This window comes from Schistocerca nitens, chromosome 7 (assembly GCF_023898315.1).
Source record: "Schistocerca nitens isolate TAMUIC-IGC-003100 chromosome 7, iqSchNite1.1, whole genome shotgun sequence".
Taxonomy (NCBI): Eukaryota; Metazoa; Arthropoda; class Insecta; order Orthoptera; family Acrididae; genus Schistocerca; species Schistocerca nitens.
The window spans coordinates 356,275,878-356,301,325 of record NC_064620.1 but is presented as its reverse complement, the minus strand read 5'-3'; the positions used below and the strand labels follow the sequence as shown (position 1 = coordinate 356,301,325).

The following is a 25,448-nucleotide window of genomic DNA, read 5'->3' as shown; positions in this document are numbered from 1 at the left end:
GAGTATGGCCACATGAGTGAAAAGTCTTTATGTGAAAAAAGCAGCAGAACACAAACCAAGACAGGATGAGACTATAACAAAAATATAAAGTAAGGGTACAGCAAGTGTTAACAATACAAGTCAGTTTTAAAATCAGCACAATCCTACTGCAGTTGCTTTCTTTATAAGTTACATTAACTGTCAAAAACCAATGCACAGATTGAATAATGAGCCTATGGATTTGTAGTCTGTCCTTCAACACAATGCACTATCTGTTGAGCTTTACGATTACTGGGTTTCCTAGCCACTGCCAACCTTAAAAAAAGAACTGCCAACCCCCCCCCCCCCCCCTTGTTGTGTTGTTACTCTGTTTCATTAGAAATGAGTAACAAAGCAACAGTAGGACCACTGCAGGAATTGTCGAAAATTTCTTCGAGAAGCATTTGTCACTTCTGTGTATTATTTTTACTCCTGTGCTGACGTGCAGCTGGAGGCTCAAAGCACATGCTGTAGTGTATCTTTCCCATGCTAATAAGTATGGGTTGTTAATCACTGATACAGGTGCATGCCTCAATTTGATTTTTGGAGAGCATTCCAAACCACAAGGGAGCTGGGGTCCCTCTGTCAGTGGCTTCCAATCATAATGCAGTCCTCTAGAATGCTTTCCTGTCACATCACAAGTGTGGTGATGGTTTGTTAACTGTAGAGGAAGCTGAACAAATGAGAACGCCAGAAAGCAAGAAACAAACTAAAATTTCTGTAGCTAGAGCACAGTTCAGTTAATAAACCTAGAAGTTTTAACAAATTTTGAGACTTGCTTTGAACTCTCAACATGTGGAGTAGGTTGCAGATCCCTGTTTGAGGGGAAAATGCATGTCCAAGAGAACCAGGATGTGAAACAATATCAGCAGTTCTAAGTTTCATTCATGGGCTTTATTATTCTTATTTTTAGTGTTGACCTAATTTATTGTACACCAGCAACCTTGCTGTAGTCACAGCTGATGGGCAAAATAAATATAAAAGAAACTGACTTGGTGAGAAGACTAAACTCTATAGTTTCAAAGGATGTTACACTGATTTTTGTGTGATTATTTCATCTTCACTTATCTGAAACATTACCCTGAGATTTTCTCAAGGATATGACAAAAACCTAGTTGGCAATTAATGGAGATTGTTAGTGTCATGTGTTATGCAGTCCAGTAGTTGGATCTTTGTGTTACTTTTATGTATTTACAGTCCAGTAGTTGGATCTTACAGTTTACCTGACTGCAATCAGATTGCTCCTGGCAGTAGCCAGTTGTGTCACAGTATTAACTGTTTAACTTTGTCTCACACATCAATGAAAGGCTATTTGGTCTTTCCCAAAAATTATTTAATACAGGGTGGAGAATTCACCTGTATCAACTGATTAATAGGTACTTAGCCAACAGCAGTCCAATTGTATCACACAGCCAAGATCATGTGGGTCGCAAAGTCCTAGAGCACACACACGTGGCACTGACAGACTTTTTGTGATATCAAACTGTTAAGAAGAGGAAGTAGATTGTTTCAATGTGCAATACTGACACTGCCTGTTGATGGAAAAAGTTGCTTCCTAATCCCTTCCCCAATATTTTCTGTTAGTAAACAAGAAAATCTTAACAAGATTACATAACTCCTGATTATTAATTGCATATCATAGGATATATGAAGCAGTTTCTAACAGGCATGAGGTAGAACAAAGAACCATTCCAAAGTAAATGATGAGTCGTAAATACAATCACTGTCAGAAGTACACTCTCATTTACATACTGCCTACATCCATTTCCATTGTATTCACCTCAGGTAAAATAAACATCTTATGAGCTTACTATAACGCAGTGTAGCTGCAAATACATCCCACTCTATATACAAACTTGACTCCTTGGCAACTCATCCCACTACCATTTTTCAGTACATTCATTTCCTGCCATCAGATCACTTTAAACCATTTCCAGATAACAGCAAATCTCACTCTCACCAGCTGTGGAGGACAATATGCTGAACTCTCACTACCCTGCTAAAATCTATAACACAGTGTCATGTATGAATCAGATCTGAGGATGCCTAATTGTGCCAAGTTTATTCACTGTTCATAGAAGAGGAAAAACTAAAGGGATATAATGACACTGCTGAGAGTCACAGGAGCACACCACTGTCTACTGATCAGCAGATGCTGTGGGATAAACAATTTACACTTGGATATTAAAGTACAGCTTATACTAAACTACTGTCTCTTCACTTATTATGAGTGTTTCACACTATTTTAATGCAGACAATTTTTAGGAAATTCCTAGAGTGAGAACAGAGGTAACAGAAGGCAAGAAACAGAACCTTTCCTTCTTATAAGCAGAGTAACAGACAATGGGAAAAGCTGGTCTTGAGACAGTATCAAATGGGAAACTTAACCTTTCATGTAATAAGCTAACAGACAAGTATATGGAAAACTTCTTAAAATACAGACATTTTAGTCATGCAGCACCAGTTCAATGAAGAGTTATTATGTGCAAATGTATCTAACACATATACAAAATAAGCTAGATAACATCAGCACAGAAATGCTTCCATGCGTGAGGAACCTTACTGTCTTTCTTTTGGCACACAGCTCTGCAATTTGAATTAAAATGACTCTATTGGCTGAAAATGTGTAATATTAACATTATAATAAAAACAACTCACATTGACCAACAGATTACCAACAATTTAACAACTTAGGCCACATAACATTCAACTATAAATATAAAGACATGGGACAGCTCAAAAAAGTTATAATGGAAAGAATATATCAATACTGCTATAACATTTGTAAAGACATACAAACACACAAACATACTCTCATTTCTTTAAAAGTGTCTCTCTTTCTCAAAAATAGATAAGTACTACCAAAATGATTTGTACTTCATATTCAGTACAGGTCTTACTCTGGTGAGAAAAAAATGTACATTAATTCCCAAGTAAAAGTGGGCACTATAGAAAATAGCAAGGACACACTTAAAAAAGTAGAAAGGAGCAGAGGCATACTACTTTAAAAGGTCAAACTAGCAAATGGTCTTAAAGAAAAGTATTTCTTGCTGCAAAACTATTGCAGGTACGATTTCTAACTTTTTTTGTTGGACGAGGAAGCAAATCTTAAAGTAAAAGTGATTACATATGCCACACCAATATACAAATTACTGGACAAATTGGAATGCAAAATAACAAATCATGGAATGTACAAAACAAACCAAAGAAAAAAAACTGTTGTATCAGTAATTACGCTGGAACCTAGTATATCATTCAAACAACTGCTACTTTCTCTTTGAGGCAGTTGCATAAAGGAATAACTTTTACAATTATCAATATTTTACAATACTGGACATATTCTTTATACAACAGCAATTTCACCATTACTTTTCTAAGAAAATCATCAAACAAGAATACGTCAGTAGTTTGGGGGGGGGGGGGGGGGAGGCAGACGAAGAAATATGAATTATTTTGGACTGCTACACACCACACTCAGGAGGCATTGAACAGTAGATAAGAACATTTAAAAGTAAACTGTAGAATACATTTTAACTTTCAAACAAATTCCTACATCAGAAGAATAAACACACACATACTTTCATACATGCAGAAGTCCGCATGTATGACTGTGTTTGTTTTCATTGTTTGAAAGCAGAAGTGCATATAAAATAAATACATTTCATAAAATGGCAAGACAGCAAGCTACTACAAAACATAAAAGTTTCTATCAATATTAAAAAGAAAGATACAAAACAGCTAGAAAGAACATTCTTAAATTGGTTATTTAAATATGTATGACATTTCAGAGCTGGCCATTGTAAATGTATCAGCTGAAGAGGCTCAAACAACATAAACAAATATCCATTTATGTAGAATGCTGAGACTTAATTATAAACCTTTCCAGTGCTTTCTGGAAGAAAAGTACCTCCAGTTAACTGCATCATGTTTACCGTTACATATTCGCTTAAGCTCATAGTCAATCCTCAGACCACAAACTAGTTTACAGCCTTTTCTGGACTCGGCTGATTGCACTTTATACAACACTTCTTTTGTACACTTAGAATATCTGACAATCAATAACTCTTTTATATTTGGACCAATTGGGTGCACTAATTTACATCAATTGTTGTTAAATAACGTGCTTCACCTTAAATTCTCAATATTCTATTAAGTTAGAGAATCTGACTAAACACCTGGGGGGGGGGGGGGGGGGAGGGAAGATCACAACTGTCGGTCAGACCTGACAGTATATCACATTTCTATGATTGACTGGGTTGTACCCTGAACAAATAAATAGTGTGGGCAAAGCTATAATTATGACTTTAGTCAAATATACTTATACTACATAGAGACTATAAGATTTTGGTTAAACTGCCTGTGCTTCTATTTTCAAAATGGAACTACAGAGGACATATCTCAAGAATAGACAACCACTTTTCTTTTTTAATGGAGATGGATTTGTACTCGAGTTCAGCAATCACTGTGTTATTTCTTAAAATTACACAGCAAATGTGGGACAACGAAGTAAAGTGGGATTATAACTTAGGACTGCCTTAGCTACTCTCTCCTGGCACGTTTATAAGAGTTGCGAATACCAAAGCCATCCATTGAATCATGATCAGATGCACGTACTTTGCGCCCTACCTGTACTTGTGACTGTGCTGTAAGTTGCAAAGAGATGGCATGAGTATTCAGTTTTTCTGCCAGAAGCAAATCCTTCAACCCACGCATCTTTTGAGAGTGCAGTATCACCTGTGGTCGTCCCTCCTCAGTAGGTCCGAGGGGCAATTCCTCCACTACCGGCAATGGTGGAGGTAATGATGGTACAGATGGAGTCGGCTCTGGTATGTCACTTGATGGGCCTGGCGATTCGCGGCCTTCCGAAGCAAATGGCGGTCCCCCTCCTGCTAGTAAATAATCTCGATTGAGAATCTTCTCACCGCAAGCGGCAGTAAGAGCAGCAATGCTGGGATGAGCTCCGGAAGAAGTTCCTACAGGTCCGACACGTGATTCCAGACTCCGAACGATGTCTGTTTCACGGTAATTGTTGTTATTGAGGTGACCACTTGCACTTCCTGTCCCTCCTCCATTGTCCCCACCGCCTTCACCTCCATTTTCCGGTGTAGCTCCTCGGCATATAATGTCGACACGTGCACGTACAGCTGCATCAAATTTTGAGATGGTATTGACTAATGGTTTTGCCCAACCTATATGCAATACTGGTGTGGCACTGCCTTCTTCCCACTGGCAAATTCCATCATAGAAACGTAAGAGGTGCGCAAAGCACTCTGGGTCCTTGAGTAGAGAACGTGCACTGTGCCCTGATCCCACCACACGTATCACTTGAGGGATCAGTTCATTTGCTATTTCCAGGAATTCTTTGTACACTTCTTCGTCATCTCTGGAGTAATTGTAGCTGTGACAAAAAGAACAATGTATAGATGCTTTATACTTTCAAGGAAGTTGCAAATAATATATGTATTGTTTAAGCACTACACACAGCAAGCTCCCAATTACCTGGGTGTGGATTATCTAGATGGTGGATTATAGACACAACGATTACCGTATTTTGAAATAATAAAAAACAAAGCATGCAGTATTGCATTTTTAGCAAAACGAATGTTTTTATTTAGAATACAAATTTCTGATTATTAAGACATAGATGATGGAAACAAATGAGAGCGGTTAAATAGCAATGCCTATGAACTGTGGTCTGAGTAACTAAGTCATGTGGATATAGTGAAAAGAGTTTGGCAGATAAAAAGTGCAAAGATGATGTAATTGAAGGATCTGTTATCCAGCACAATGGCACTGGAATGCTGTTGATCAGTTATTAGAGAATACAGGACAAAATTCATTTGACTATACTTATGTTTTGACATTCCAGAAAATGAAACCTGTTATCAGGGAAAAGGGAAATGAAAAACAGAAACAAAAAAAATTATAAGTGATTATGTCACAAAAGTGAACTGAATGCAAATGATATGAAATAGTGTGTTTTAAGTTAAATTTGTAAATAATTTATCAAATTCTGGGAAGCAATATGTAAGTAATGCAATGGGATTTCAAACGCAACACGGAGCATCTGTAAAAATGTGTATGTTGGATTATGCATGTTTTTCAGTTAACCGTGGTTTCTCAGGTCTGCATTAACCCAGAAAATTTGCGAGCTTGCTGTACTCCACAATCTCTATTTACAGAAAGTATCAAAAACTTAAAAACTTGGTCATTGCCGTCTAAGAGAATCTACTGCAAAAGCATGGGACACAAATTAATAATCATAATGATCAGTGGTGATTCAGTTATCTTGATGTGAAAGTGTGTTTACTGCTGTACTATTGCACCATTTTCACATATGAGGAAGAATTGTGTTTTATTGCATATTATTTTTTTCCCTATTGCCAATGATAAATTGTTTGAAAGAATTTTGAATAGTTTGACCACCCACAGTCTCAATGCAGGCCATTGTTTCAGAGTTTCAACACATAGTTCTTAAAGTGGCTACACTATAATGTGAATCCGACTTCTCTTTAAAATAAAACTAGCTTTTTACTATGGTCTCCATTCAACAGTTATAAACCACAGAAAAAGATATTTTATGAAATTGCAAATCATTGTGGAGTGTGGTCAAATGTGGCAACAGTGAGGTAACAACTGAAATAAAAATATTAAGTCAAGCAAGATAATGAATAGACATAGTTCTCTTGTAACATTATCTGTCACACCTGTCTTCTTCCTCTTTTCTTCTTAAGTAACTTTCCCATTTCACATCCATGCACGAATACCTATGTTTTGAAGAGTGTTTCACATGTAGTCAGAATTTCATTTCTTCCAATAAATAGAGACTGAAAAATGCTACATACAAGGTAGCAATAGACTGACATGTTTTCAGAGAGAAACATCAGCTCTGCACGCAAGGAATACTTTTAGATTGGAAGATAGAAGAAATGACTGGAGGAAATAAGACTAATCAAGTATTAAGCAGGAAAGTCACACAGTATACCGAACGGAAGGAGGCATGAGAAATAAATCACTACTGGAATTCTACCATGTCATTTTGCAAATCTGAAAAGCTGGAAGTGGCACACAAGGGCAATCAGTGTGTCAAGAAAAAGTGAAGGAGAGAGAGGGACAGATGTATAGATGAGACACAAATGGGCAATGACACACAAAATGTAGTGGTTAAGAAGACAGCAAAAACTGTAGATAAGAAATGACAATACAAGTTACAAAATATAAAACAGTGACAATAAAGCAAAAACAAAACACTGAGCATGAAGAAAGGTTTAGTATTCCTGCCGTGCAAAGATTCAGAAACAGGAGCACTAACATACCTACCAGACAGTGGGACGAAAATAGAGGCCGTATACTGTATTAGTGAGGCATGGCATGCCACATGTAATCCAAGTAGCAGCAAAGGTCACCAGAGTAAATAGCTGTGACTGACAGAATCCTTGGTGAACAAGTCCTACAAAGCCACAAGTGTCACTGACCACCAACAGTTTGTATACATCTATGAAGCCTACAGTTATGTACCATAGTAGTATTACGTTGATGGCTGACAACGGCTTTGGTTTCAGATTTTGACTTGTACAATCGTACTGCCAGCACTTCACTCAAGATGACCTTGGCTTCCATCAACAAATAGTTTGGCTTCCAACTTCCCATGTCAAGTAGCTTGCCCCCCCTATCCAGACTTTTGCTAATTTTGTACATTATAGCAACTTTGGTGCGCTCAGCATTCTTCGACACACACAGAGTAGGTATACTGTAATACTTTTATCATACATTTCATCATTAGATCACACAATTTCTTCCACTTTGAGCTATCCGTTTCTGATTCTTGTCACCGTCACCTCTTAAAAGACACTACTTCGCTGCAGGGACTATTTGTTGATCACTAGTTCCAGAGTTATTTGCATCAGTTCGAGTTTTACAAATATCTCACAGAATCTTACACTTGAACATAAATTTGCAGAACTAATGTCACTTTGCAGAGCTAACAAACAATTCATGGAAAATATCTTGAGACACTGAAAAGGGGAAAGCCAATACCAGATATCCAGATGCACACACGAGCAATGTGGCGTAGACATGTGGAGAAGTTGTGGTGTACCTGTGGTGCAGTTATGTGTCACCCATGTGTGCAGCAATACACACAGCTGTGGCATGCACCAACAATTTCCTCCGTAGACTGCACTGTGACCACTTGCAGTCATGAGTGGCACTCCAGAGCTACACATGGCGGCGACATTTAAGTGGTGCACTGATGTTTTTGTTCATAGGGCAAACACAGCGTAACAAAATCTGACAGATAACTAAACTGAACTTAATAATAGCTACCACTTGCATAAGTTCACAAGTTTCAGGCTTAGTTAAATGCATTAAACAGTTTCATATGATAAAATCAATTCCTATCAGGAACAGTTTGTTTCATCATTAGTCATAAGAAAATCACATAAACAATTATCTTTGAACATCATTGCAAATTATAAATTTTAGGGATCAGTTTGATGGTTCTTCTTGTTAAGAGTGTTCAGAAAATGTCAAATCTACCCTGAAATGAAGTGAAAAAGTGTTTTAGGAAGTATATGTTTTAACGTATCGTGAAGATGTTTGCTGTAGCTATAATTCAACACTTGTTCGATTTCCTATTAAGGTACTGAGGTTGTGAGAATCTTCTGTCACAATTTGTGATAAAGTTGTGTAACATGCAAACATGCTGATTGTTACAAAAGTCAATCAAACTACAACACTGACAATTAATTTACAACTTTTCAATTCAATATCCATTTCCACAATTTCTGCCCATCTTTTAAAAATGGTGTGTATTGCAGTGTGGTAAAACACACAGACCTACTTCCACAGATACTGACACTCCATTTTCATGGCTTCATCATCAAATTGAATCCCACGATGGCCTTCTTTTAGCATGCAAAACAGGTGGAAACTTGATGGTGCCAGGTCAAGGCTGTATAAGGGATGTGGCAAGAGTTCACATCCAGTTTTCACAATATCTTCAGCAGTGTGACGATTGGTGTGTGGTCTTGCATTGTCACACAAAACATTATCATCCACCACAGTTTTTGTTGGATGAACTTGCTGACAATGTGCTTTAATCTGTTTGAGGGTACTGATGTATTTGACAATATTTATTGTGATCCTTGCTCCAAAACATCAACCATAATCACACCATCATCCAAGAATACTGCAGCCCTAACTTCCTTTGCCAACTGCCCAGTTTTGAACTTTTTCTTCTTCTGTGAGTTTCTGTGATCCATTCCACCGACTATGTCTTTGATTCTGGTTCAAAAAAATAAACCCATGTTATATCCCCAGTCATAATTTTTTTCCAGAAACTCCTCTCCCTCCAAATGGAAGCACACAAAGAGTTAGGGAATTGTTTTGCTTTTCTCTTTATTTTGGTTAGCTAACTTTCTTGGTTTACAATTTGTACAGAAACCAGACGGCAGTTATAAGAGTCGAGGGACATGAAAGGGAAGCAGTGGTTGGGAAGGGAGTGAGACAGGGTTGTAGCCTCTCCCCAATGTTATTCAATCTGTACATTGAACAAGCAGTGAAGGAAACAAAAGAAAACTTCAGAGTAGGTATTAAAATCCATGGAGAAGAAATAAAAACTTTTGAGGTTCGCCGATGACATTGTAATTCTGTCAGAGACAGCAAAGGACTTGGAAGAGCAGTTGAACGGAATGGATAGTGTCTTGAAAGGAGGATATAAGATGAACATCAACAAAAACAAAACGAGGATAATGGAATGTAGTCGAATTAAGTCGGGTGATGCTGAAGAAATTAGATTAGGAAATGAGACACTTAAAGTAGTAAAGGAGTTTTCCTATTTGGGGAGCAAAATAACTGATGATGGTCGAAGTAAAGAGGATATAAAATGTAGACTGGCAATGGCAAGGAAATCGTTTCTGAAGAGAAATTTGTTGACAGCTAGTATAGATTTAAGTGTCAGGAGGTCCTTTCTGAAAGTATTTGTATGGAGTGTAACCATGTATGGAAGTGAAACATGGACGATAAATAGTTTGGACAGGAAGAGAATAGAAGCTTTCGAAATGTGGTGCTACAGAAGAATGCTGAAGATTAGATTGGTACATCACATAACTAATGAGGAGGTATTGAATAGGATTGTGGAGAAGAGAAGTTTGTGGCACAACTTGACTACAAGAAGGGATCGGTTGGTAGGACATGTTCTGAGGCATCAAGGGATCACCAATTTAGTATTGGAGGGCAGCATGGAGGGTAAAAATCGTAGAGGGAGACCAAGAGATGAATACACTAAACAGATTCAGAAGGATGTAGGTTGCAGTAGTTACTGGGAGATGAAGAAGCTTGCACAGGATAGATGAAGAAGCTTGCACAGGATAGAGTAACATGGAGAGTTGCATCAAACCAGTCTCAGGACTGAAGACCACAACAACAACAACTTTCTTGGTACCAAAGTTGCACAAACCCTTGAGTACCCCAGATGTTTAATAACAACTGCCTTTACTGAGAGAGGTTATGCGACACAAATCATTTGGAGTCACCAGGCAGTTACCACAAACAATGTCACAACTCACTGAAATGTTGTGTAGAGTCACTGTAGTCACTGGCCTGCCACTCTGCATTTCATCAGCCAACAGTGTTCGTCATGCAGCTTTATTACAGCGACGAGCCCATCGTCTATCAGTGCTGATTTCCACTGTTGCATCATCGTACACATTTTTCAGTCTTTCAGGAATGAGAATGGGTGTTTCACCTTCTGCATTCAAGAATTCTATCACGCAATGCTGTCTAATATGAACATCGACGTTTGCCATTTTGCAAGCGACTGTAGTACTGGAATCTGTTGAGGCCGGAACTTACTATTGCAGTGGATTGGAGAAGGAGCTATATAGAACAGCGCCAAATTCAAATATTTTACTTAACAGACTATTTGAGGAGAAAAAAAAATAGGAGGCATTACTTTTGGATTAACCCTCATAAAATCAAGTTTGGCTGGGTTTGCAACACAGTAGCATATTTATAGTTCTGAATTTCATGTGAACGTATCAAATGTGCATTCTACTGCTTTTCTTCGCCGGCAATCTGCTGTGGAATATTTTTTGATCGTTTGTCAACTGATTCCATGAGAATGGTTTCATTATATTTTTGTGATGGGCAAATTACACATCTGTCACAAAAACAAAACAGAGACAACTCTGAATGGTAATACACTTGTCTCGATCACCCATATAATTTTTGTTTATCATCTCATTGTGTTTGTTTCCATAGCAGAGTGGTCAACGCGACAGATCCTCATGCTGGGGGACCCAGGTTAGATTCTCATTACTGCCAGGGATTTTTCCTTGGTGGGAGGACTGGACTGGGCTGCACACAATCTTGTGATGCCAACTGAGGAGAAATCTGATTGAGAGGTAGGAAATTCAAGGTCAAAATATCAACAGTGGCCAGAAGTGTTGGGCACTGACGCCATGTCCTTCCACACTGCATCTGACAACGAATGCCAAGGATGACATGGCAGTCAGGTGACTATCGCGTGGTCTTCAGTGTCTGATCACAGGGTTTCCTTTCCATCTCATTACACATTTGGGGATAACACCATCATCAAATCTGTCGAAATCAATACATAATACCCATTAACTTCCCACTCAATTCTGCAACAACACCAGTTCCCAAACTGTCACGGACCTTGTTTCAGAATGCAGGAGGAGGTGACTGGGAACTTTGATTTGACTGATCAGATGATAGGATTATCCCTAAACGCAGAATGAGATGGTAAACACAAATTATCCTAAACGCAGAATGAGATGGTAAACACAAATTATATTAGTGACCAAGACAAAAGTGTCACCATTCAGTGCTAAAGGTGGTTGCAGATACCTGAGAGACTTCTTGTCAAAAGAGATAAAGAAAGGAATCTTATGTGTTTCACCTGGTAATGGAGTTGATTCTCATAAATTTATGTATTCTTGTTGCAAAGTAAATCCAAAATTACTGTTCTGAAATGCTTGTGTATCAGTTGCTTGTTTATCCACTAAGTTAATGTTCAGAAATGCTCGTGTATCAGTTGCTCGTATATTCACCCATGACCACCATTACAAATAAACTTTGTGCACTTGCAAATCCAAACAGCACAAATCTAAAAAATTCCTTATAGTTTACTATGGTATGCCGAATGTACTCTTGCTTTATTCCAATGTATTTAATGCTCAAACTGTCAACACTGTTGGGCCGGTTACACAGTGTGTAGAAAATCATTTTGCTCCGCTTTGTTGCTTTTCCTTGTACGCTGTCCTTCACTTTACCTACCACAATACAGAAACCCTTCCAAGACATTTTGTTAACTTTCCGGAAATGACAAAAATAGATGGTGGGATCTTTCGCATGTTGAATATGTTATATTCAGCGGTACTTTCACAACTGTAATGATTATAATCAATATCTTCTTTGCTCCTGAACATATACGAGTTGCAAGAGAGGGTGCATGACTATCTTGGTGTGAAAAAGCACAGCCATCTTGTGTCTCCTTGAAGCACTAATTCAGTGTGTTCACCTATGCCTTGTCCACACACACCTTTGCCAGCTGGCCGAGACACACCATAGTGTGCGATATGCCTAAGTGAAGTTACTTGTAAATTGTGAGGGGAAGGGATTTGTAGAATGCAGTTAAGCAAAGACCAACGATATGACTATTGTGTAATAGCACTGTGAGTTTGTTCGCCTTTAGAGTTAGTTTGGCATGCACTGAAACATGTTAACTGGTTCATAACATGGGTTGTCTTACCCCTAGTTCTCCTTTAAATGTATATGTCTTGCAAGTGTTCGGGCTAGCACTGATACATTTAGGTGTGTGAACAGGAAAAGATTTGCACTAGGTATGGTTACCTACCTGCTCTAACCTGTGGTAAACTCCCCTGCAATCTACCAGAGGAGGAGGCCATTTGTCAGAGGGGTTTGACCTATTCATAATTGTGCTGAAGCATTATGAAGCACATGACTTTCACACGGCTAGAAGCCAATGATTTAAGCTGCCATTGTTTGTTATTCTGTGACTTCAAACAGCCACTCTTTCACCAACAAATGACTTCTCAGCTCATTGAATTACTAGGAACTTAAACAGAGGGATGTGAAAATAGAGGGAATTAGCTCTGGCATGAAAGAAGAGGGGGGGGGGGGGGGTTGGTTCAGGAATAACAACCAACTTTATGATATACGGGAAAACTAAGAAATAAAAACTAAGTTTTATTTTCGCCTGGAGAAGCTTTTCAACTCACAACTAGTTTGCAGTGATAAACAGGTGGTGAAATATTTCCATTTACACTGAAAAACCGAAATAAATAAAGACAAACAGATAACATGATAATGCCACTTAGGATACTAGTGTGACATCAATTTGTTTATTCTCAAAGCTAATAAAATCCAAAGTGTTTACACTGTTTGTCCAAACAAATCCAATTTCTGCCTATTCTGAATTAAGGGGCTAAGAAATAAATGTAATGTGAACAAAAATATACCTATTGCATGGTAAAAAGAGTCCTTTAGAAGAAAAGCAGATAAAGAAGAACAGGTGAATAAATTCTTACATTGATCCCACATCATCAGTTCCAGCGCCTTTAAGCCTGTGTTTAGCTCTGCATCGAAGGATGCAAACTCACTTGGAAATTGGACCCTAAGCAAGCTATTAATGAACACCAAATTGAATCAAATATTGTCGCCCTGCTAGGAATCATCTGTTGCCATGTAGTAAGCGTTGCTCCACGCAGTAGAGAATGGCAAAACAAAGGCACACCGGCGACCGAGGCGTTGCGAAGTAGGCAGGCACAGATAGCCTTGCTGACAGCAGCAGTCTACCAACAGACTGACGCAAGGACGCACACAGAACGAGCGAAGCCTGAAGAGTGCTGAGTAAGCGGAAGTGATGCCAGCACGCTAAGTTACGCTGCAATATACAGTGGGAGTAATAACAAAAAGCTACCACCGAGGGTAAAAAACGTCCTGCTGCCGGATATAAATAGTGGAGCGCAGGCAGCAACAGACAGAAGCCATTAGGAAGCAGTTCAGATCTGAGGACGGACGTGGTCCGTGTCCGAATGTTCAATCTTCGTAGGTGCCGATTCCGGAAGTCTGTTCAAGCTCGCAGGAGTCATCCGTTCGCCGCCAGATGTCAACTTCAGCTCTGGAGGTCGGCCCGAGTTTGGTCGGCACCATGGCTGACCAACTACAGCGAGAACTTCCAGCAGGACCGGCTGCAGCGCTGTCTTGGTCACAAGCGCCGCCGCGGACTGACACCCAGACTTCACGGCAACCCAGCCCCACAGTGCGTGGTCTGTCCATGACAGGACCTCACGGACATCGCAACTGACGGCTTCCCAGCCGCCGGTGCAGCAGGCGTCGGCAGCTGACCTCACAGCGACATGGCTCCGTGGGTGTGCCGTACTGGGGTGCCGAGCAACGACGAGTTCATCTCAACCACAGGGCATCCTGGCTTCAGTGGAGCACTGGTGGCCTAAAGCTCCCGAGTGCGATCAGCGGCGGGCGATGCACGCGTTGCCGGAGAATCTACACAGCAGCAGCCAGGTGGAGGGATCCGCAGGGCTGGGCAGCAACGACGAGGGAGAAATTGTAAAGAAAGTTCAATAAATAATTGTAAAACTCCACACCGTCTCAGTCTTTGGCACAGCCACTGTGTCTGCTAACAAGTGGTGCAGAAGTCTTAACAAGTGGTGTCAGGCGCACCCACGCCACGACTGACTAGCACCGTGCGGAGCAACCGAGAAAGACTGAATAGGGTGAGTCCAGCAACTGCCTTCTCTCCATGTTTTATGTCGAGGGTAATGTTAAGGGATGTGAGAGTGTCATTTGAAAAGCCTAGCAGCCCTGTAGACTTATCGCAGTTTCGTGGGAATGATAGTCACGTTAACTTAGTGCCATCTAAATGTGTAGCGTGTGGATTAACAGGTCACGTCGCTCCTTGCGATAAATTTGTACCAAGGACTTGTGATGTGTGTGGCTTCTATTGTCATGTAACGGGGCAATGTGGTAAGTCTAGATGGCTTGCCATTAGACGTGCTAGGAATTAACTTGCTTCTGGGTAATACAATTTTATTTTTGTGGGGCGAAGTATACCACACGGAAAATGCCAGAGACACGTGCAACCGGGACAAGTGACGCCATAGTCGCATTGACAGAGCAAGTTAAGAAACTGATTGAAGAAAACAAGCTGAAAAAGCAGCTCATGCAGAGAATGGAGCAACAATTGTTGCAAAATACTCAATCAAGCTCGGGAAGCTGTAGTGTAGAATGCAAGGGTACTGTCTTTTCCGGTGTGGCAGATTGTTCAGCGGCTAATTTGATACCTTCCTTTCCAGGTAAAACATCAGAGAATGTTGATGTTTTCATTGGTGACGTACATAGTATGGCTAGACTGTGTGGCTGATCGGATGAAATGTGTTTGCAAATGGCGAGGTTACGGTTAGTAGATGACGCAAAGACTTATGTGGCATATCAGGAAGGGTTAAAGGATGCTACTACGTTCACAGAGTTGGCTGAGGGATTATTGCAATGGTTCAGGAAACAAAACAGTGCCAGATTTTTTAGAGAAAAATTGGGGAGTATGATGCAAAAAACGGGTGAAACGGTAAAGAATATTCAGATAGAATTAGGAGAACGAATGAGCACACGTATGAGTTAACGCAAGATGCGAGTGCAAATGAAGCTCTATTGAAAGAAGCAGAGATTAGAGCTTTACACGGATTTTTGTGAGGGGTCTCGCCGGGTTTTTCACGCCGGATACAGATGGAAAATCCAAGTGACTTAGCAGCAGCATTGCGCGTAGCTACTAGAGATGGGGGATCCGCTCTTGAACTAATTCATAGAGTTCAATCTTTCAAAGGAGTGAACAATCAGTGATTCAGAAAAAAAGAACGGTAGCTCCAAACGTTTCCCAGGCAGAGAGAGAGAGAGAGAGAGAGAGAGCGCGAGAGAGACGGAGCATATCAGCAGCGCCTCTGCTGGTCAGAGCACAGTGCACGCCACACAACACAGCCAGCGCCGGCCTCTGCCCTGCTTCTACCTTGGCTGCCTGCATTGTGCAGTGCCCCATTGGATTTTGTGTTTCACATATGCCGGGCAGTCTCTGTGCGTCGTCTGCCGTGTGCACTGTGCAGTGTCTGGCGCAGCTTAACTTCGCATCGCACTCTGTCGGCGATCGTTTCAGTCGCACGTCCTGCCCTCTGGGCAGTTGATGCCAGCAACAGGACAGAGAGCCACCTAGCGGATAACATAGGAACTACTTGCAAAAACCTGCTCGCAAGGGAGCGGACGATTTGTCTCGGAGCGGGTGAGCTCCCCCCACCCTCGGAACTCGCCCGCTCAACGCTCACCCCACCGTCTCGACTCTAGCCAGAGCGTCGAGCAAAGCGACTCTGGTGTCACTCTGGTCTCTGCGGTCTCAGCTCACGCAGTAATACAGCTCGCGGCTCGACCTGCTCGACTCAGCGCCTCTGCATCGGAGTTTTTCCCCACTGGATATTGTTCTTCATAGTAATACCGCTATGTATATTACATTATTATGTTATGTATACATCAATTGTTTTTATTTTATTTTTATTTGTTTAAACTGATTAGATTAGGTTCCTAATGACTACTCTTACTATAGGATTTTTTTTATGGACACTCGAATTTACGCTTTAATTACGAGCGAACCGATAAACGTATCGCAAAATGTGATACACCAATATTTTCCTTGTTTTATTCTGCGTAAGGCTATATGCAGCACTTTCGTTTTACAGTCAAATTTATATATTTTTTTCTTATTCTGGTACGGATTTTGCGATTTTAGGCGTCTTCGAAAGGAAAAATATATGGCTTGCGATGTATTTGTATGAGGTTAATGAAATTTTAATACATTATAGCCAAATATATTGTTAATGTAAATCTCAAGTTACAACATTTTCCGATCACCCAAAAAACCACGCTAGTGCAAAATAAATCAATAATCAAAAACTTTGTCATATCGTGGAAATTTCAATAAACAATACAAAATTCTTACTCATTATCTATGTTACTTCAAAATAGGATCAAATAAGATCAAAATACAGGTATAGTACTGGAATAAACCAAGTTTAAAGGGCAATGTGCCTTTCATTTATTTTCTTTTGTAAATGAGTGGTGAGTCATGAAAAACAGCTAATTCATTTCAGGGAGTGAACAGTTCTGATCCAATCTCTGAAAAGAACAGTTTTGCCCATCTCTAGTAGCTACACATTTGCAGGAAGTGGATAGCGCCACTGTAAGTCACAATGACAAGAAAATTTTTTCGTCTGCCAAAGAGTGTTACTGTTGTGGGAAGCAAGGTCATTTTAAGGAACAATGTCGGGAACCGCAGTGTATCAACTGTCAGAAAATAGGGCATAAGGCAAGGCAGTGTAAAGCCAAGAAACGGGTTAATGATACAGCAGGTAAAAAACTGTTAAACGAAAAAGGGAGTGTTCCTGCCGTCGGGAGGCATTCCCAGTAAAAAGAGGTACTCAGAGAGTGCACAAAGAGGCAGGCTCTAGTTTGATGATTTGGATAAAAGATAAGTGGCGAAGAGTTTTAGTGGATACTGGAGCGCATGTATCAGTTGTCAGTGTGGACCTCGCGGGCAAGAAAGGATTGGAAGCTCCGAGATACAGATTGCGCACAGTAGGTGATAAAAAATTAGATGCACTAGGGACAGCACAGCTCAAGTTTAAGATAGGGAACGTGTGGTTCCGGGAGCAAATGGAGGTGTTGTCAACTGTGGGACAGGGATTTTCAGCGATACTTGGGTTGGACTTTCTGATTAAACATCACGCCAAAATTGACCTTTCGCAACATACGCTGGAACACGATGGGAACTTGTTCTCAATGGGTACAGCCGTTGCAAATGTTTCAGTCGCAAGGTGTACCGATAGCTAAGGTGATACCAACTACACTGTTTACAAGTGCATTAAAGGTGATTTCGTGTGACAAAGTACGAACAGGTACAGGGAAGTTGATCTGGGTACCAGTGGATGTCTTTGTGCCACAATAGGGATTATTCTTGGTAGAGCCACTACCGAGTAATGAGGTTTTAGATGAAAAGCATTGCTTTATTCGTAGGAGTGTATCACGGGTAACAGACATAAATGGGCAGTTTATGGTTCCGGGTGAGTTTAGATAACTTAGGGCGGGATGATGTCGATCTGCCGAAGGGATTAGTAATAGCCACAGTAGAGTTAATGGATGAAGAGGACATCGATAGTTCAAGGCTAGACTATGATGTAAAGCAAACAGTCAGCACGTCTGTACTTCATGACAAGGTAAATCATTTGAGAGGAATTGATCGTTCGGGTATGGAAGCATTATTACTAAAGTATAAAGCATTGTTTGAAGCACAGGGTACGTTACCTGCTACACCGATAACACAGCATAGTATTCCGACAGGGAATCACGCTCCAGTGTATCGTAAGCCATACAGACTACCAAAAAAATTACAACCAGTAGTAGGACAATTAATAGAGCAACAACTGGAAGATGGGATAATCCAGCACAGTAATAATCCTTTGTCTAGTAGCATGGTCCTAGTTCCGAAGAAGACACCAGACGGGTCAAAAAAATTTCGCTTTTAGAATGAGATTTTCACTCTGCAGCAGAGTGTGCGCTGATATGAAACTTCCTGGCAGATTAAAACTGTGTGCCAGAACGAGACTCGAACTCAGGACCTTTACCTTTTGCGGGAAAGTGCTCTACCGACTGAGCTACCCAAGCACAACTCACGCCCCGTCCTCACAGCTTTACTTCTGCCAGTACCTCGTCTCCTACCTTCCAAACTTTACAGAACCTCTCCTGCGAACCTTGCAGAACTAGCACTCCTACCTTGGAAGGTAGGAGACGAGGTATTGGCAGAAGTAAAGCTGTCCAAAGTGTTGTGACATACCACACACCACAGTTTTAATCTGCCAGGAAGTTTCAAATTTCGCTTTTGTTGCGATTACAGACATTTGAACGAACGGACAGTGGCGGACGTATATCCGATTCCGAATATCACAGAAACATTAGACAACCTATGGCAGTGTAAATTTTTCTCCACTATGGATTTGCAAAGCGGTTATCACCAGAATGAAGTATGTCCGGAGGACGGGCAAAAAACAGCATTTACGCCGCATTGTGGTCATTTGAATATAAAAGAATGCCGTTTCAACCAAAAAATGCTCCAGCAACATTTCAGAGGGTGTTGGATGGATTCCTTCGCGGGTTGAAACCAAAAAAATGCATGGTGTATCTGGATGACATGGTTTTTTCAAGAGACATAGAGCAGCATGTGGAACGGCTAGAAGAGGTGTTTAAAAGATTAGAGGCAGCACGGCTAACATTAAGTTTGGACAAATGGCATTTTGCACAAACACAAGTAAATTATCTCGGCCATGTTATCAGTCAGGACGGGGTATGGACAGATCCTCGTCTCACTTTTGCAGTGCAAGATTTTCCAGTTCCGCAAATGGTTAAGCAACTGCTATCATATATTGGTCTTGCGAGCTATTATCGAAAATTCGTACAGGGGTTCGCAGAAATAGCGAGGCCACTTACTAAGTTGCTAAGAAAAGGTGTTACCTTCCAGTGGACGTCAGAGTGCGAGCAAGCATTTCGAGAGTTGAAACAGATACTGACATCAGATTCAGTTTTGAAGTTTCCAGACTTTTCAAAGGAGTTTATACTACAATGTGACGCGTCTAATCACGCTCTTGCCGTTGTACTTGGGCAAGAAATTGATGGCAAAGAACATCCGATTGCGTTCGCGTCTCGCCAACTTAACAAGACGGAACAAAATTACTCCACGACGGAGAAACAAATTGTTAGCAGTAATATACGGGATTTTGTACTTTCAATGTTATCTGTACAGTAGAAGGTTTAAGGTTGTGACATATCATTCAGCTCTGAAATGGTTATTAGGTCTGAAAGACCCAGCGAGTAGGCTAGTGAGATGGGCGCTGAAACTCAGTGAGTTCGATTATGAGGTAATACACAAGCCAAGTGTGAAACATGCCCATGCTGACGCATTGAGCAGGAAAGTGGCAGCATTACAAGTAACAGGGGTGACTGAAGATGAGTGGAAAAGGGCACAAGACATGGATAGTGATGCCAATTGTTCAGAAAGCAACCACAGTTCCTAGTACAGGATGGGTTACTTTGCAGGTCAACAAAATGCGGCCCACGGGTCGTCGTACCAGCAGTGTTAAGATCTGAAGTTTTGCAACAGGTGCATGACCATTTTCTTTCAGGGCATGGCAGGAAAACAGCTACGGATAGGCGAACAGCAGAGAAGTTTTGGTGGAGGACACGGTGTCAAGACGTGGACGAGTACATCAGGAATTGTGTGCCATGCGCACAGCGTGCGGACTTGAGCCATCAAAAGATTCAGCTTCAAAGATTACCAGAGGTAGACAGACCTCTCCAACAAATCAGAATTGATGTATTAGGCTCATTTAATAGGAGTGCAGCAGGGAATAAGTATGTGTTAACACTGATTGACCGCTTTTCTAGGTATTTAGTCATGGTCGCATTACCAGAACAGAATGCAAGTACAGTGGCACAAGCTTTAGTTAATAATTGGTTACTCAGGTTTGGGATACCTCAGTCCTTAATCTCGGATCAAGGTACTAATTTCACGTCTTATCTGATGAAGCAACGGTTTAAGTTATTGAAGGTAAAGAAACTACGGACTAGTCAATTCCACCTGCAAGCAAACGGACGAACAGAGAGAGTGTATCGCAAGATCGCTAAGATGTTGAGTCACTATGTAAATAGTCAGCACACCAACTGGGATGTGTACTTGCAATTCGTAACCAGTGCATATAATAGTAAGGTACATACGTCAACAGGATTGTCGCCGTACGAAGTGGTGTATGGACGGAAGATGCAATCACCTTTTGACATGCTTCGTCCAAGGCTGGGAGTGGAGGGCGAGCATGTAAGGCAATTTGCGAAAAACATTAAGGAAGAATGGCAGAGAGTTAGACGAGCTAACACGAAAGCGTTGCAACGACAAGAACGGATGGGAGGTACAACGAGGAAGTTGCCACAGTACAGAGTAGGCCAATGGGTGCTACTAGCTAATCCGTATGTTCCAAAAGGGAGAACCAAGAAGTTCACAAACAAGTTCCAGGGACCATACCAGGTAGTGGAAATGACATCACCTGTCAATGCAAAATTACAATTGCCTACCAAGACAATGGTGGTTCACGTTAGTAGAGTTAAGCCATTCCAGGGGGTAGTAGATCCGTGTATATGTACTACTTCTTCTGGCAGAAAGCTAAAAGAAGCGACAGAAGCAGACAGTTAACCGGGTATGAAGTATAAGTTGCGTTCGAGAGATGTGTAGTTAGCAGTAATTATCATGTGTGTATTATTTTTTGTGCACGGACTAGGGTTATTTTATTGGTATTAAGGGGTAGTGATGGGAGTTTTTTCCTTCTCTCTCCATTCTGTAGGTGACACAGGATGGGGTACAAGTGGATAGTATGGGGCGTAGTCCTCTGGCAGCTGACACAAGCTGGCCATGTACAGGATATGCCGCTGCAAAGTGGAGTGTTGTTCGGGAAACAACCGAATGTGGTCCTCACGAGTCACGAGTGGACGCTTCGGCTGGTACTCAACATCCTACAGGTAAGGAATGAGATGCGGCAGCTACAGGAGGTGGTATCGAGTGTGGAAATGGTTGCATCTAAGAATGGAATATTACGGGACGTGCAAGAAGAGTACGAGGCTTTGGATAGGTCATGTAAGGAAATAAGGGAAAAACTGCACCAAATAGTGAGTATGATTCCAGGGAGAAGAAAGAGAGTAAAGAGGGATTGGTTGAATGCAGGTGGGAAGTTGCTGAAAACAATTTTTGGAACAGCGGATAGAGACGATATTGAGGGTTTGAACAATTCTTTAACAGTTATTCGCGACAGGGAGGAAAGCATAGGGAAGTTAGTGGATATACACACAACAGGGATACGGGGATTAGGTACAGAGTTGTTGAATGTGACACGCATGGTGCGTGGGATGGCTACAGGGTTACGAGCATATATAGAACAAACACAGAAATCATTGAATACCGATCTGGAACAAATACAAACGTGATTGGATATAGCGGAAAGGAAGCTGGAAATGGCTAAATTGCTGCGGGAACTGGTTAACAGCATTGGTGATGCAGAGTGAGGATGGATGAATTGCAAAAGGCAGTACATCACGCATTGCACGGGCAGGTGAGTGTGACGTTGATGTCACCAGAAAAATTCAGATGGAGTCTGAAGCAGGAAGAGGGAGAGTTTCCAGAGGGGGTAGAGCATGTAGTGCCGATAACTAAAGCGAGTATGTCACTTTTTTATCATATGTCTAGGATTAAGGTAACAACGGATCTAGTTAAGATGTATTTAGAGATTAGATTTCCAGTAACTCGTGTGGAGAGACAGTATCACTGTTACACAGTGCATCTTTATCTGGTCAGATGGGAGTGCATGGGGAAGGGCATACAGTTCAGGACACAGGAGGTTTCATTAATTTCTAAGGAGGGAGATACTCATGCTACTATGTCGAGTTTAGAGTTGAGTAGATGTCTAATGGAGTAAGTTTCCGTTTGTCCATCACAGGTTGTTTTCACGGGCAAGGGGTCGTGTGAGATCCAGTTATTTAGGGCAGAAGCAGAAGCTTCGGAGTGTCGGAGAATAATAGTGAAGCCTACGCCACATTTTCAGCAAGTTGGGAGGCATTGGTTGTATTCAGTATTCGCTACGGAGAGGATATCAGCCAAGTGTTATGACAATGGGAATTGGACAGCAAACACAGAGATGGAATTACAGGACAGTGGTTTGCTAATCAACGGGACAAATTGTGAAATAGTAGGGGATCGTTTCAGCTTACCAACAACAGTCACGGGAGTCACCAAGGTTACAGATACTCATCTGACGCTGTACTGGCCAGATGCGTCATTCGGCATCATTCCAGGAGAAAATCTGATGTATTTTACCACCACCTTGGATGCTACACTATTGCAAACGATAGATAAACTAGTAGATTCGGAGAAAGGTCAAATTTCAATGCAGCAATTATTAAGGCATGTGGAGGAGTATGATACCAGGCGAAAACGTAGCATAGTGACCATGGAAATTTCAACCAGTACTATTACCATGTTGATTGTATTTATCAGTGTGGTGTATGTCTTATTAAAACGGAGGATTCAGCATGTTATTGCAAGACTGCTCCATGAGATTCCTGTAGAATGGATTACCAGCAGGGCATGAGTCAGGGCAACCTGGATGTATATGGGGAAGAAGTAGAATATAGGATAGAACTAGAATTAACGTATAGGGTAAATTCGGGGACAAATTTAATGTTTAGGAGTAGGCAGTGTTGCGGCCACATGTAGTAAGCGTTGCTTCACGCAGTGGAGAATGGCAAAACAAAGGCACACCAGCGACCGAGGCGTTGCGAAGTAAGCAGGTACAGATAGCCTTGCTGACAGCAGCAGTCTACCAACAAAATGACGCAAGGACGCACACAGAACGAGCGAAGCCTGGAGAGTGCTGAGTAAGGGGAAGTGAGGCCAGCACGCTAAGTTACGCTGCAATATACAGTGGGAGTAATAACAAAAAGCTACCACCGAGGGTAAAAAACGTCCTGCTACCAGATATAAATAGTGGAGCGCAGGCAGCAACAGACAGAAGCCATTAGGAAGCAGTTCGGATCTGAGGACGGACGTGGTCCGTGTCTGAATGTTCAATCTTCGTAGGTGCCGATTCCGGAAGTCTGTTCCAGCTCGCAGGAGTCATCCGTTCGCCGCCAGATGTCAACTTCAGCTCTGGAGGTCGGCCCGAGTTCGGTCGGCACCATGGCTGACTAACTACAGCGAGAACTTCCAGCAGAACCGGCTGCAGTGTGGTCTTGGTCACAGGCGCAGCCACGGACTGACACCCGGACTTCACGGCAATCCGGCCCCACAGCGCGTGGTCCATTCATGACGGGACATAGTGACTGACGGCTTCCCAGCCACCGGTGCAGCAGGCGTCGGTAGCTGACCTCACAACGACGTGGCTCCGTGGGAGTTCCGTACTGGAGCGCCGAGCGCCAACGAGTTCATCTCACTCACAGGGCATCCTGGCTTCAGCGGAGCACTGGTGGCCTGAGGCTCTCGAGTGCGATCAGCAGCGTGCGATGCGCGCATTGTCAGAGAATCAACACTGCAGCAGCAGCCAGGCAGAGGGATCCGCAGGGCTGGGCAGCAACGACGAGGGAGAAATTGTAAAGTAAGTTCAATAAATAACTGTAAAACTCCACGCCGTCTCATTCTTTGGCACAGCCACTATGTCTGCTGCTAACAAGTGGTGCAGAAGTCGTAACACATCAATGTGTACAGTTGTAAAATTTATCTTTGCATCCATTATAAACAAATTTCAAGCAACTGGAAATGAGAAGACTAAAATACACCAACAAAAAAGAACAACAAACAATGACTGAAATTCAACTAACATTTTAGCAGCAGTAACAAACCATCCACATGTTACTACGAGGCAGCTTGGATGGGTCAATGAGATCAAAAAAGGAGTGTTCTGCAAATAACATGTTCCAATGCATTTCATCCTTTCCATACTTCACTCCATCATCAATGACTTCATGTCAAAATGACCTTCATAATGTGTTTCAGTTCTCCGAATTGTGTCAATGAAAACTGCAAAGGGATGTGGCAGTTCTATGTAAGATTATGTTTATAGATAAAGCACTTTGTACAAACCGTGGGCACTTCTTCAGCCCTGGAGAGAAACAAGCAATGATCTCGCTTTGTCAGGGTGTGATGTAGGCTTTTCGAGAATCACATCACTGGTCTTCATTTTAATAACAGGTCTCTATATGGCCACGAGTTTCTTTACCTCCTCACAGATACACTGCCACAGTTATTGGAAGGCATTCCACTGGACATTAGGCAATCCAATTGGTACCAACAAGACAGATACTCTCCTCAATTGGCACAATTAATTACTGGCCTTCTTAACACAATACCGTATTTATGTGAATCTAATGCACCATTAAATGTAATGTGCACCATAATTTTAAAAATTAAAATCACAAACAAGTTTATTGGCGCATCACTGATACGCTAAATTTATTTTAAACAACAATGGGGGTACACATGAACTATCAAAATAACAACAATTTGTCACATGACAAAGTTCTTAATTAAAAATAGTGCCTGCCTTAATTACCTGCACAACATACAAACAAATATACTATAAATTACAGGCATTACTCACCATTATTCACTAATGTTATAATTACTGGTATCCTCGGAGAGATCTACATCAGAAACAGATTCCTTTCCTCTTTCCTCATCATCCTCAATGTCGTTCTAGAACATCATCATCTTCACTGCCATCCAGAATATTTGAAATACGGCATTT

The 25,448-nt window shown here is 41.4% G+C and overlaps 1 protein-coding gene across 1 annotated transcript in view; it reads right to left on the bottom strand.

Annotated features, from left to right (window-relative positions):
- Positions 1 to 4,211: 4,211 nt before the first annotated feature.
- Positions 4,212 to 25,448, bottom strand: part of LOC126194926 (menin) — a 45,105-nt gene continuing 23,868 nt past the window's right edge. The window contains exon 5 of the mRNA XM_049933305.1: positions 4,212 to 5,416. Coding sequence (XP_049789262.1) covers positions 4,558 to 5,416 — 859 coding nt within the window. The 3' untranslated portion in view covers positions 4,212 to 4,557. The remainder of the gene's footprint in view (positions 5,417 to 25,448) is intronic.